We start from the raw sequence: 13,893 nt of genomic DNA, 5'->3' as shown, positions 1-13,893 counted from the left end.
TTTTCTTTAGGCGACTCGGAATAAACATGCATAACCTTTCCCTCAACCTCTCATATCGCACGCCGATGTCCGCCATGTTTTTTCTGCATTAGGGTCTGATGTAATTGTAGTTGGTCTTGTCTCTACTGTATTTGATATAAGTCTCATGTAAAACAATCGAGCAGCGTAAAGCGCATACCGGGTATTACCATTATGCTGCCTAGCGGACAAGTTTTGCGTGATACATCCCTCTTAAGGTAATCGCCCACTACACCGCGCCGCGCCGCGCAGCGCAGCCGAGAAGAAATTTCCGTGGTCTGCTTCTTGTGAAATGAATTGGCTTAACGCCCACTGCAGGGAGCCGCGCCGCGCCGCGCGGAACAAGCTTGTGGAATTTCCGCACCAGAAGCCCCCAGGTTTCTGGAACGGAACTTTTTCCTTTCGGCGCGCTTGTATGGGCGAGGGTAGAAGGAAGGAATAACGGAAAGAATGTGGTTTCGTGGCGTTTCGGCAGTCTTCGTGAGTCCTCGACTAGTGCCAGCACGCTCGTACCTTCCCGCGGTTAGTGGTATTGTGCACTGTACGCCTTTCTCGGCGAAAGGTGATATATTCTTGCTCTACACACGGCTTTTTTTATTTGCTAGTTGCTTCACGTCGCACCGACACAGATAGGTCTTATGGCGACGATGGAACAGGAAAGGGCTAGGAGTGGGAAGGAAGTGGCCTTAATTAAGGTACAGCCCCAGCATTTGCCTGGTGTGAAAATGGGAAACCACGGAAAACCATTTTTAGGGCTGCCGACAGTGGGGTTCGAACCTACTATCTCCCGAACACTAGATACTGGCCGCACTTAAGCGACTGCAGCTATCGAACTCGGTACACACGGCTTAACTAGGTTCAATAGTTCATAGAATTTTTCTTGGGACATACGAAAGCAGTGGGAAAATTTACTTCGGTCCTTTAGTAGATCAGGAAATAAATGGTGAAACTCTCCGTACGTTTCCCTTTTCTCATAAATGTTGTGGACCCAAACTTTTCTTTCGCGTTTTTCTTCTTCCTCATTTGCAAATATCGCAACCGCAAATAATAAGTCCTCCTCGGAACTGGAACTCATATTTCTGTGTGAGCTGCACTTCCCCAACTGGAGAGAGGCGGCGCGTTGAGGTGTGCTGTATGGGCGAAGTCTCGGAAAATGGCCCGTGGAATGTTCCACAAGCTTGTTCCGCGCGGCGCGGCGCGGTTCCCTGCAGTGGGCGATTACCTTTACACCAATGCTACGAGATAGGGCGCTGCCAGTCTATTTACTATTTACTGTTTGCGGGCCGCCCAGCTTGCCGGCGCAACGCAGCGGGTAGATGGGCGAGCTGAACACCAGACGAGCACATGGCAACTCGCTGAGCTTGGGGCCGGGAGAGCGCCCGTATGAATCGCATGTAAATAACAAGCACACATAATATCGCGTAATCAAAATAATTTCTCACCTTGTCACAGGAGATGTTCAAAACATCCTCCACCTGCATCTACACATTTCTGGCTTCATCTAAGGAAATGTTCATTCATACGCATTGGTTCATCTACCGAGTTAGCCTCAATTTTTCTCGTGATATTTTGTTTGAGTTCATCTAGAGTGTGAAAATGGGAGTGTTGTCAGCAGTAACTGCAGACAGGATAATATGGTCTACAGTGTTTGAAACCACAATCACTGGGCAGAGATATAGGAATGACATTCTCGTACCATTTTGTAACAATTGACGGACAATGAATGCCAATCGGGATATTTCCAGCAAGACTCGGCAATCGCGCATACGGCTAACGAGTCATTAAGTTTAATTGAGATGACAACAGGGTAATTAGTAAACCATTGTGGCCCGCAACATCCTCAGATCTTAACGGTTAGCGATTTTCACGTATGGGGAAAATTGAAAAATAAGGTTTATGCAACAAACCCTCACACTCTAGATGAACTAAAGCAAAATATCACGAGAAAAATTGAGGCTATCTCGGTAGATGAACTAATGCGCATGAATGAAAATTTCCTTAGATGAAGCCAGGGATGTGTAATTTTTTTTTATTTTTTTTTTTTGCTAGTTGTTTTACGTCGCACCGACACAGATAGGTCTTACGGCGACGATGGGACAGGAAAGGGCTAGGAGTGGGAAGGAAGCGGCCGTGGCTTTAATTAAGGTACAGCCCCAGCATTTTCCTGGTGTAAACATGGGAAACCACTAAAAACCATTTTCAGTGGTGCCGACAGTGGGATTCGAACCTACTATCTCGCGATTACTGGATACTGGCCGCACTTAGGCGACTGCAGCTATCGAGCTCGGTCCAGGGATGTGGAGATGCAGGTGGGGGACAGTTTCAACATCTTATGTGACAAGCTGAGACATTATTTTACTTTGATTATACGTTATTATGTGTGCTTGTTAATTACATGTGAGCCAAACAAGCGCTTTCCCGGCCCCAAGCTCAGCGAGTTGCCATGTGCTCGTCTGACCTTCAGCTCACCCATTTACTCGCTGCGCTGCGCCGGCCATCCAGCATACCCCGCACACTAGTCATGTGCGCGAGTGATGCCTGGAATCGCGGTACTCGATTCTTTCGAGTCCAGGCTCGGACTCGCTTCGCTTGCGAAGGCTCGATGATAGCATGACGTCACACGTTCGCTCACTCGCCGGCTCGTAGATGGATGAAGCATGCGTACAAGCGGTCGCTGAGGGTTTATGGGATTGCGACAGCGCGGTACGATATGAAAAAACTGAATGAATGCGCAAAAGAAATAACCTAAATTTGATAATTACTTGAAAACGATAATAATGCCACTTAATACGCATAATAAGATATGAAAATATCCGTTTACGGCGTCTCGCACACACTTCACTGAATATGCCATCTATTCTAATATTGATAATATAGCTTATCTGGCCTTCATAGCCCAACGTGGCCGGTTCGATACTGGTTTATTCCGGTAGTATTTGAAGGTGCTCAAATACGTCAACCTAGTGTCGGTAGAATTATTGGGACGTAAAAAATCTCCCGGGGGACTAAATGCGGTACCTCGGCATCCCCGAAAACCATACAAATGTACGTACTTGGACGTAAAAGTTATAACATTATTATTATTATTATTATTATTATTATTATTATTATTATTATTGTTATTATTATTATTATTATTATTTCAAATCCCTGTCACGGTATGTATGTTGTAATCAGTGTATTTTAAGCATGTGCTATTTGTAGACTATAGACGATATTTCTGCACACATTGTATTGCTTCGCTACTGGTAAATTATATCTCATGTAGCCATTATGCATATACACGGGCGTAGATGTGCTAATATGATCGGTAGTATGACAGATTTCTTGTAACCATAGCCTATTGCTAACCGCGCCAAAGCCTACAATCGTCCGGGGGAACAGGTGAATTACAGCAGTTTATATGTACATCATACTTTCGGCAGATATAATGTCGGGTATTAAGATGAGGCGTCCAGAATGTGACGTACGTTCACGCAGCAAATCAGCGGACAGAACGTCATTCTGTTCTAGCTAAACAGCTGACAGTTTGTTAGTAAGTCACAACCTTTAGTGCCTATGATGATGATGATGATAATAATCATAACAATCGAATTATTGACGACCGATGACTGAACAACATCAATCATCAGTAGCAAACATATTGCACTCCACACCACAAAAATATTCTGTGGGTGACCCTGAATGCCGTGCACTCCAGTACAGTAGATTTTAGTTCTAAGGCATGTCCACAGATAGCGACACCAGTATGCTTGGACTCGAGTCTGGAGTCGGGTAATACCGATTCTAAGAGCACATTACTCGATTCTACTCGATTCCGTCGCTAACCCATCACTACCGCACACAATTAAAGCAAGCAGGGGAAGTCACACATTAAGATAGGGCTCTCAAAACCGGTATCGGTTGACAGGCCACATTATTCGCGACTTTGCGACTTACGTCGACAAAAGAATAGGGTGGGTGGCCATCCAGCACCACTTTGAGCTGTATTTGCTTTGAGTGAAAGACCCTGTATAATAACTGCCGCTAGATGCAAGCAAATAGCAATTTCTCTACGTGCAAATTGTAAAAACGAATTATTTCGACTGATTTTACTAAACACCCCTGACCATTTCCGTGCAGAGTGATATTAGGCTAGATATATATTATTTGTAAGGAATCTGCGGGGCCCCGAAAAAGGTGCGCGCCCGCCTGCCTTGCAGGCCCTGCAAGCCCTAACTTTACGTCCCTGGAAAGAGTAACGGCGATTAGGGGTGGGAAGGGGGAGGGGGCACTTCGTGGAGAAATAATTACATTTTAAATCCATTTTAGCCGCCTGAAACTGGGAATTATTTTTAAAATCGTATAAACCCTGTTACCGAGAGGCAGACAACGGATGAAATGAGAAGACAAGATAGTGTCTTTTCTGAAATCTAGAGGAATGAGTTTTACAATGCTCGGATCAAGGATAGAGAAGATAATAATAATGTTATTTGTTTTACGTCCCACTAACTACTCTTTTACGGTTTTCGGAGACGCCGAGGTGCCGGAATTTAGTCCCGCAGGAGTTCTTTTAGATAGAGAAGATAAGAAAACATGATGATCTGTCTGCTAAACCTCGACAAAAACCGGTACAAGAGGATCGATGAAGTAAAATGAAGTAGTGTTGTCAATAGAGCCCGGATATCCATGCAAATGCATGTTTCTAATAAGCTGGTTACAATTCTCAAACTTTGAAAATATTCGTTTTATGGCTTAACGATTCCAAATAACCGTTCTTTTTCCGTGCATGTTTGCATGTTTCGGCCTTTTTAGGAGAAAATTCATGCATAATGCATATTTTGAAGATTTTGGATTTAATAGCGAATATCTAGACGTTTAATATTGCATAATATTACTTTTCTTGTGATTTTGGCGCATATTTAATGTTAACTTGCACGATAGTGCCTTTTATGAATGTTGGTTTGCAGAACTTGGGGACCTTTTTCCACGTTATACAGTATGTCTATTATTATTATTATTATTATTATTATTATTATTATTATTATTATTATTATTATTATTATTTTGCTAGTTGCTTTACGTCGCACCGACACAGATAGGTCTTATGGCGACGATGGGACAGGGAAGGGCTGGGAGTGGGAAGGAAGTGGCCGTGGCCTTAATTAAGGTACAGCCTGGTGTGAAAATGGGAAACCACGGAAAACCATTTTCAGGGCTGCCGACAGTGGGGTTCGAACCCACTATCTCCCGATTACTGGATACTGGCCGCACTTAAGCGACTGAAGCTATCGAGCTCGGTATGTCTATTACTAAAAATAAGAGACGGAGAATACGTATTCCTGGCTTCCTATGTGACAATGAAATTTAGTACGTAAGGTAGAAGTCCTATAATCCAATTAACCAAACACTTTCTTATCTGTTGCTTGAGCAAACATTGACGTAAGCCCGAAGGCCCCACGTCGATCACTGAAATTCTTAGGAATAAGCTGTTCCAGTTATACATTGTTATAAATCGCACCGTAAATTGTGTATTACTCATTGAGGGCTCATTTTTCCGTCTATGTCAGATGAATAAAACAAAACTTGTAATGCACTTCTGTGACGCCGCGTTACTGAGCTAGCAGCTACAAACCTTGCTTTTGCAATGAACCCTTTTCCGTTGTTACATTGGATTTTCCTACCCGAACTCTCACTCGTCACTTTGTTATCGTAGCGGACAGTCATTACAAGTGTCCGACTCGTTGGCTGAACGGTCGGCGTACTGGACTTCGCTTCAGAGGGTCCTGGGTTCGATTCCCGGCTGGGTCGGGGATTTTAATTAATTCCTACTGCACGGGGTCTGGGTGTATGTGTTGTATTCATCACTATTTAATTCTCATCACGACGCGCAGGCCCCCTATGGGCGTCAAATAGAAAGACCTGCACCTGGGATATTCCGGCACTTAAAGCCATACGACATTTAATTTCATTACCAGTATTTGAGGACATTCAAATGTGTCTACAATCATCGCACGGAGAAATAGCTGCGGTAGATAGATGTAAGTAGAACAAAGTGATCCGTTCAAGAATTCGTATCGTGGCGAAAATCCAAAAGATGAACAATTTGACCTCACTTTGTCTGAAATGTCTTCATTTAAGTACGCGCCTGTCACTTCTTGTGCTTAAGAATGTGCTGACAGATAAAACGAATGAACTTAAATCAAGACAATTTGGAGAAATTAGTTGTTGTACAATGCTCCAAAAGGGACTGAATTTTGATAGTACATATTTTCCCAGTTTATTGTGCATGTTTTGCTATATGATAGTGCATGAATGCATGCATAATTTGAGATTTGATAGTGCATGGAAATCCATGTTCTAGTTATCAATAATATGTTATCTATAATATCAATATGGAAAGTTAGCATACAAATTTACTTATGATACAAGAAAAATTATGCAGGTGAAACTTATAATAATATTATAATGCACGATGTCTCGAGTCAACTGTTACCAGACGACAGCAACAACTTAAACAAATACACTATAGAGTATACACTCTAGTGTACTTGACTTGCAATCTCCTACGAAAGCGCTCTCACTTGGAAGACATGCGTACTATCTGAACTCGGAAGGTCACATTCTGTGTCTGTAAGCTGCTACTAGTGACAGTTACAACTTCCCAATTACTACTTTCACTAGTACGTTATTCTGTTGTCGTTACTCGGTAACCTGTTATTTTTTGTCCTCGTTACATTTGTAACAGTGCAGTCAACTATACGAAATTAGTTTTTAATTGTATAATTAGCCTACTTCTATTTAATTGTAATACACGTGTAATTATTGTTCCTTTGGTGAAAGTTTTATTGTATACTACGATTATTACCGCACTTAAGTTGGTAGACTGTCAACCTTTACGTCTCTAACGAGATTCAAAAACCACTTTACAGCAATTTTTTATTTATTTTTGATGTCTACACCACCCTCTCCTCCCGCTATGTCCCTTGGACCCGGATCTTTTTGTTGTTCATAAATTTTTGTGTCCCCCCCCACATACACACTCACTTTTAATTTCCAATCGCCGCCACTTCCTGCAAATGTGCAACCCAATGTGGTTTACTGCTTGGTACAATGTGAGTACAATGTGAACTGTTGTTCTGTTTTAGGTGTTGGTGTTCTGTGGAGGCTTCTTGAAGAACGAGTTAAGAACAAGAAGGAAAATAGATATCTCATTCTGTGAAAACGGGCGTGTGTAACCGAATAACGCTGAATTGTGATTCTATCGGCCTCCAGAAGTTAAGCCACTTGTCAGTGATATCCTTGCAAAAAGGACTGCTACTGCAGAGATTCAACTTTCTCCACATAGAAATGTTCACTATTTGAAAAACTAAAACAAGAAAAGTAAATAACAGGTAGCCTTAAGTTTTACGCTACAGAATACACACTCACACACACTTGACATCATACGTCTGTGTCTCCGTAGGAACTTTTTAAACTTAGTTTTTTGTGAGGGATTCAAACCCGACTAATACAGTGGTACCTCGATATCTCAAATCACATCGGGAGCTACATTTTATTTCGATTTATCGAAATTTCGAGATATAGAGAATACCATTTTTGAGCATGTATAGCACATAATTGAATAATATGTATTTAAAAATGTAGAAACAAACTCTATTTTACGGCGTCACTTTAATTGAGGAGCATATTTCCAAAATGTCCTTTCTCCAGCAGCTTCTAGTTTACAGAACGGAGAAAAAACGAATAGAAAATGTAATTTTGAGTTTGACTCTTTCAAACATTCTTCTAGCTAATTGTTATACATTCCATAATTTTCCACAATCAAAGAATGCATTTAATACCATACCGTTAATTAGATATTAATACAAATGTGTTGGAGAAGGGACATTTTGGAAATATAAAACGGACAAGAGATGTTTTGGAAATACATTTGAACATCCTGCATAGATAACTCTTTACACTTCAAAACACTGCTGACATGCGTACACTTCGGCATCTGTGGTAGTCTCTTCTGAGCATAGAGTTTTCGTTTCTTAATATTTTTCGCCGGGCTGAGTGGCTCAGACGGTTAAGGCGCTGGCCTTCTAACCCCAACTTGGCAGGTTCGATCCTGGCTCAGTCCGGTGGTATTTGAAGGTGCTCGAATACGACAGCCCCGTGTCGGTAGATTTACAGGCACGTAAAAGAACTCCTGCGGGACTAAATTCCGGCACCTCGGCGTCTCCGAAGACCTTAAAAAGTAGTTAGTGGGACGTAAAACAAATAACATTATTAAAAATTATTATTAATATTTTTCCTCCACTCCTCCTCATTCCTAGTACGTTTTCTCCCTTTTCTCAAGGGAGCAGGAACTACTACACTGCTTTTCACACTATCTTCATTTGACTGTTTTTCTGCCATTATTTTGCGTGGAAACGAATGTAACAGTAAACCACCTGACAAAAAGTATGTCCAAACTTATTAAATATACCACAAATTATGGGTAATAGCACAATAACTAGGCAAAAAACGCACACGAAGTACAAGGACGTGAATGTATTATTACACCATAAGCTGTAGTTCAATTGTTTTCCTAAATCTAATAGTCATGCAACAATGTTACCACTACACAATTATCACCATATTTCCAATGAAATTGCATAGAATGCTCGTTTTGCATTGCCTTTATATCTAGTTGTATTGGAGGATAAGAGACAGCTTTGAAACAATAATGGCAGTCCTTATTATGCAGTATAGAGGAGAAGAGACATTTTGTAAACATAATTGTGATGCACTCCAGTCAGCCATATTGCTGTGGAGAAGAGACTCTTTGGAAACATAGCTCATATTTAACCGTGTTTTGTGCTTATAAAAAGGACATTCTGCCCAAAAAATTCATCACCATTCCGCGGAGAAAGAGATGGACATTATCAATGTACCCATAAGTCAATTTCCTCAAAATGTGGAGAAAGGACATTTTGGAAATATGCTCCTCAATTATAACCCTCATTATAGTAACCTTTTAAGAAGACAGGATACAGTACATACAGTAGTGAAACAAGAAACATACCTCGCTTAACACCCGTGGAAACAATCCGTTAGTCTCTACTGTTTGTTACTGTTAACCTTACCTCCCTTCATGTTGCAACTTCTCGTCAATACCACGTAGCCGAGATTCGTAAATGGAACTTGTCATTCGCAACTTCGGGGGGGGGGGGGGGGGGGATGGCGTTGGTTTCATATGTGACCGCTAATTAACTCACATCCTAGCAACAGCGAGGCTTCGCCGATTTTCCGATCATTAGAAGTTTTAGTTTTTCGGTTCCCGTCATATTAGCTCGCAGCATCACTGTTCCTCACAAACCACAAATGCCGTATTTCACAGTTATTGTTGCACAAAATTCGAGATATAGAGTATTTTTTGCTTGAAGGGAGGAAATGTTTGCTTCGAGAAATCGAGAAATTCGTGTAACCGAGTTTCGAGTAGTATTAGAGAAATAAATACACGTGAAGAATGGGACAAACGGCCAGCAAATTTTAGTTACTTCGAGATGCAGAAAATTCGAGTAATGGAGGTTCGAGATATCGAGATCCGACTGTATCAACATCATGAGTGTAATACAGACTCTGATGCAACACACCGGTGCATCAACAATTTTGTCTGTGTACCAGGTGATTCAGCTCTTTCTGCTGATCTAAATCTCGTACAATCTGACTCACATTCAAACAATGTGGAAGTTGATGTTACCGTGTATGTGGTATGTAGTGTGGATGTGCAGCCATGTGAGAATACCTTACAGTAAAATTATATGCAGCGTTGTCGGGGGAGATATTGTTCAAGTACTACTGCATTATGAGTACCATATATCACGTGAACAGTAGCCCGCTGTTTAGCTACTAGCTTGACTGATCAAAATATTGAGCCCATAATTCAAGGGTTCAATATGACGACCTCGCCTCACATCACAACAGTACTCTCCAGCGGCAGCCCGGTGTCTATTATCGGCTTATACGATTTGCTACGACTACTGTAGCCGGAGTTGCCAAATCGTCTACTGCACTTGACGTGAAGAAAGGGTAAAGACTGAAGAGAGTGTGGAAGAAAGTGGTTTGGCAACCTGTCCTCACCAAACAAGGATCGCTTAAAACTAGTTAACTCAGCGGTACCCTCTCAATCGCCCACAGCGTCAATCGCTCCCAGCGTAAAATGTGTGACAATCGCTCCCAGTCCGGTCCAGCTGTTCACCTTGGAAATCGCCCCCAGAAGGGGCCGTTCTCATTAAAGAGTAATTCCTGAGGGTTTTCCCCACCAACTCTCTTTACTAATTTAATCCAGCAGTGTTCTGCAGGCCAGCTACGGTGGTGGTACTGGTGATGGTGATTATTATTTTAAGAGGAAGTACAACTAGGCACTAATCAGAGAGAGAAAAAGAAAGGCAAGGGGCACGTAGGGCTTGAAATTGAAAGACTCCCTAGCTCTCGCAACCTAATAGCTTCCAGGTCAGAAAAGAACAAGAGTTGACCAAGGGAGGTCGGATACGATAGATGAAAGTGAGGAGCCTGGCACAAGTAAATGGAAGCATTGCCAGGACTCAGTTAAGGGCCCCGTGATCACCATCCCACGCTCCCAAGTTCATACCCTGTGGCCCCCTTTAGTCGCCTCTTACGACAGGCAGGGGATAACGTGGGTGTTATTCTACCGTCCCCACCCACAGAGAGAGGTCAGCTACGTACGGGCAAAGTGTTACACTGACTGTGCGTGACCATCAGTTGTGTTTAGGACGACTAACTGACTCCCTTCCCACTTTATCCAGGCTTTGGACTGGCTACACACAATATCTTTTATATATACGGGTGTTTACAATCAGCTATTGGCTTCGTCAGTTACTTTGTGCTAAAATTAAGCTCCGTGAGTTTTAAGCATGGACATTTACCGTATTTACATTTCTCCCTGATTCTATTTACACTATTTACACATTTACTGTCGCCAATCAACGATGAACCTTCTGGATTTCATAGCAACTCTTGTTGTTTTCAAACAAGTGACAATATCACCACTTTCTTCATATGTTTTAACTGTTCTTTCCAGTCTGTCATCTAGAGCAATGTAAGCGGTCTTTCTTCGTTTACCTTCCAGATTGAGCTGGTCCCTTATCAGCGCACATGCAGAGCTCTCTGCTTCTTTCTTGACATATTTTACGAGGTCTTTGATTCGAGGATTTGGTCTTCCAAGTTCGGCGTTAATTTTGTTGTGCCATCCCTCGACGGAGTTGGTGGTTCAATCAATCAATCAATCAATCAATCAATCAATCAATCAATCAATCAATCAATCAATCAATCAATCAATCAATCAATCAATCAATCAATCAATCAATCAATCAATCAATCAATCAATCAATCAATCAATCAATCAATCAATCACTTGGTTCGATGACGCCTGCCGTAATAACTCCGAATCTCGACTGTTCTTCTTTCTCCAGCCACCTTTCTACGAAATAGTCCAAAAATGCAGGAAGTTCTTCATTGTCAGGTACTCTGGAATGTATTTCCAACCAGCCATCGGAAACATCCTCAGGTCGAAGAAACGCTTAAGAAGCACACATCCGGATGATCATTCTCACTTCTTCGTTCTTCATATAGCCTACTCACAAGCAAGTCCCAAATCTTGAACTTTTCTCCCGATGCACTTTTTCATGTGGAAGTAGCATCCTTTTACCTCTACTGCTGGAAATACAACTTTAGTGGTTGAAATTGCTACCTATTCAAAATCAACTGGAACCCCCGCTGAATTCCACTCTGGTATGGCCTCAATAAGAAGGCGAAAAAGCCGAATATATGTTTCTTTATTTTGTTTGGCAAGAGAGCAAATACAACTGGATATATATTTTTCGTTTTTTGAGCTTCCAATGTCTACATGAATTATATAAATTTGCGAAAATTGTTTACTGCAACTCTTAAAAGTTCCAACAATTAAAAAAAAAATCTTTCTTACTTCTCAAAGCTTCTTTTCCTAAAGTTCCACTAAAAATAATAAGTCGCTCACCAGTGTTGTCGTCTTTCAAAAGAAAACTACTCCCATGTGTCATGGTAAGCAATTCCATTTCCAGGACGACTTCTTCAGACGATTCCGGTTCTCGTTGATTACCTTGCGATTTGGCTCTGTGACGATATAATGCCTTCTTTGTAACTTGCTGTGCTGGTATTTCGGTTACGAAATCATAGCCCTTGTTGTGGAGATTACCCATTTGTTCACAGTATATTTTAGAAACTCGCGTGCCCTCCTCGCGTGCTCTCTTCTTTGCCTGATTGAGAGCTTTTAATACTCTTCTAAGGGAGCTTCATCAAGAGTTCCACATTGATGCTCTCTTGAACACAGCACTTCACCACGTTGGCTCTTGATTGATCCTCGGCAGCGTGCCGATCTCTTCTTTGTACAGAACCAAATTACAGTTTCATCTTCTTTTGTTATTTTAACATCGTACGAGTAACCTTGGTAGTGGGTGCACGATTTCTCGTGACTGTTCGTTGAAACTTCCATATCAAGCACAACTAGAATGCACTAAATAAATATGAGCAGAACCCTATGACACTCGGAGCGAAAATGAGAGGAAGTAAGCCTAGCAGGCAAGTGCGATTTTTAGACCGAAAGGGATAGTCCTATGGAATTTCCAGGGAGGGAGCCGGACAGTGAGTGAGTCACGCTCGGTTGTAAACAGTTAATGGACTGGGGGCGATTGTCACTCATTTTAAGCTGGGAGCGATTGTCACTGGGGGCGAATGATATATATGCAACTCAGCAGGGTGCAGGGTGTGATTGACAGCTGGCTTCCAGCTCGCTTCCAGGAACTGAGGCTGTCATGTTTTTTCCTCAAGCAAAATGTTTTAGTAGCGTAACATTTGAGACATCAGCATTTGATAGATACGATCCAGTGTTCAAATACTAGCACTAATATTATTTTAATATCTACACAACTTTTCAAGGATTATATTTGTTCAGTGACCAGTTAATCGGGGATAAAGCACTGCAGGGATTAAGATATACATTAACTGATGTATTATTCTCTTTGAATATTTTAATGAAAATATAACGTATTGTAAAGAGAGTATAAAGGTCTATATTCTTGCAAAAGTATTTATTTCTAATGTCAAAGTTTAGATTTTCAGATTCATATTTGGTTACCTGGAAAATTTAATTTAAGTTATTTACCAGCTAATTTGAGGTTTCCAGGAAATTACGAAACTATCTTGTAGAGATTAGCAATATGAAAGGATTCAATTGCCGTCGGTTATATCTTGCCTGTCATCCCAATAATTTATTTATGTTCAGAGGTTTCTCCTCTGTCACTTGTGTAAACTCCTTCTGAAGTACATCACTGGGCTATGATTAGAAAGCAGGTATGGACCACCTGTTTAATAATACTTGTAGGCTTTGAGAATGGCCTATGTACTTCATGTTTTCATATGGACAAGCACCCTTTAGGATTCACAATACAGAAATCTAGAGAAAATTTTGTAGATTAAGATTTTATAACATGAATCCTCACTGAGAAAGATCACTATCCTATCCGTTTTGGTATGAGAACGCTTAGCTAAAAAGAAAAAAAATCATATGCATGGACAATCACGATATAAGATACGCATTAGGCTAGTACTTTTACGTATTGTACTCGTAGCCTAAAGTGACAGTACGTGTCATGTGTTGCTCCCTACGGAGGAGCATGCCATGTTACGGTAAGGCATTCACACCTAGCTGCACTCTATTTCAGAACACGTACAAAAGTACACCCCTTGTACATGGTATCCTTACAATTAGTAGAAGGTAAGGAAAATATAAATGGAATATCTACAGGATGAGTTCAAGCATCCGGTATATTCTCAGCGTGCCATCTCAAATAATTGTTCAGTTCTGACTTT

At 41.4% G+C, this 13,893-nt stretch overlaps 1 protein-coding gene across 2 annotated transcripts in view; it reads left to right on the top strand.

Annotated features, from left to right (window-relative positions):
• LOC136872765 (phospholipid phosphatase 1) overlaps positions 1–13,893 on the top strand; it is a 227,632-nt gene that overhangs the window by 172,856 nt on the left and 40,883 nt on the right. Inside the window, exon 7 of one of the 2 annotated variants that reach the window (XR_011018106.1) lies at positions 7,146–7,391. Coding sequence is in view for 1 of the 2 variants with exons in the window: in XM_068227527.1 (XP_068083628.1) it covers positions 7,146–7,235 (90 nt within the window). In the remaining variant the exon portion in view is untranslated. Of the gene's footprint in view, positions 1–7,145; positions 7,630–13,893 lie in introns of those variants that run through there. The other variant, XM_068227527.1, reaches the window with a different exon arrangement.

This window comes from Anabrus simplex, chromosome 4, assembly GCF_040414725.1.
Source record: "Anabrus simplex isolate iqAnaSimp1 chromosome 4, ASM4041472v1, whole genome shotgun sequence".
Taxonomy (NCBI): Eukaryota; Metazoa; Arthropoda; class Insecta; order Orthoptera; family Tettigoniidae; genus Anabrus; species Anabrus simplex.
The sequence above is the reverse complement of the archived record's forward strand: the minus strand, read 5'-3'. Positions and strand labels throughout refer to the sequence as shown.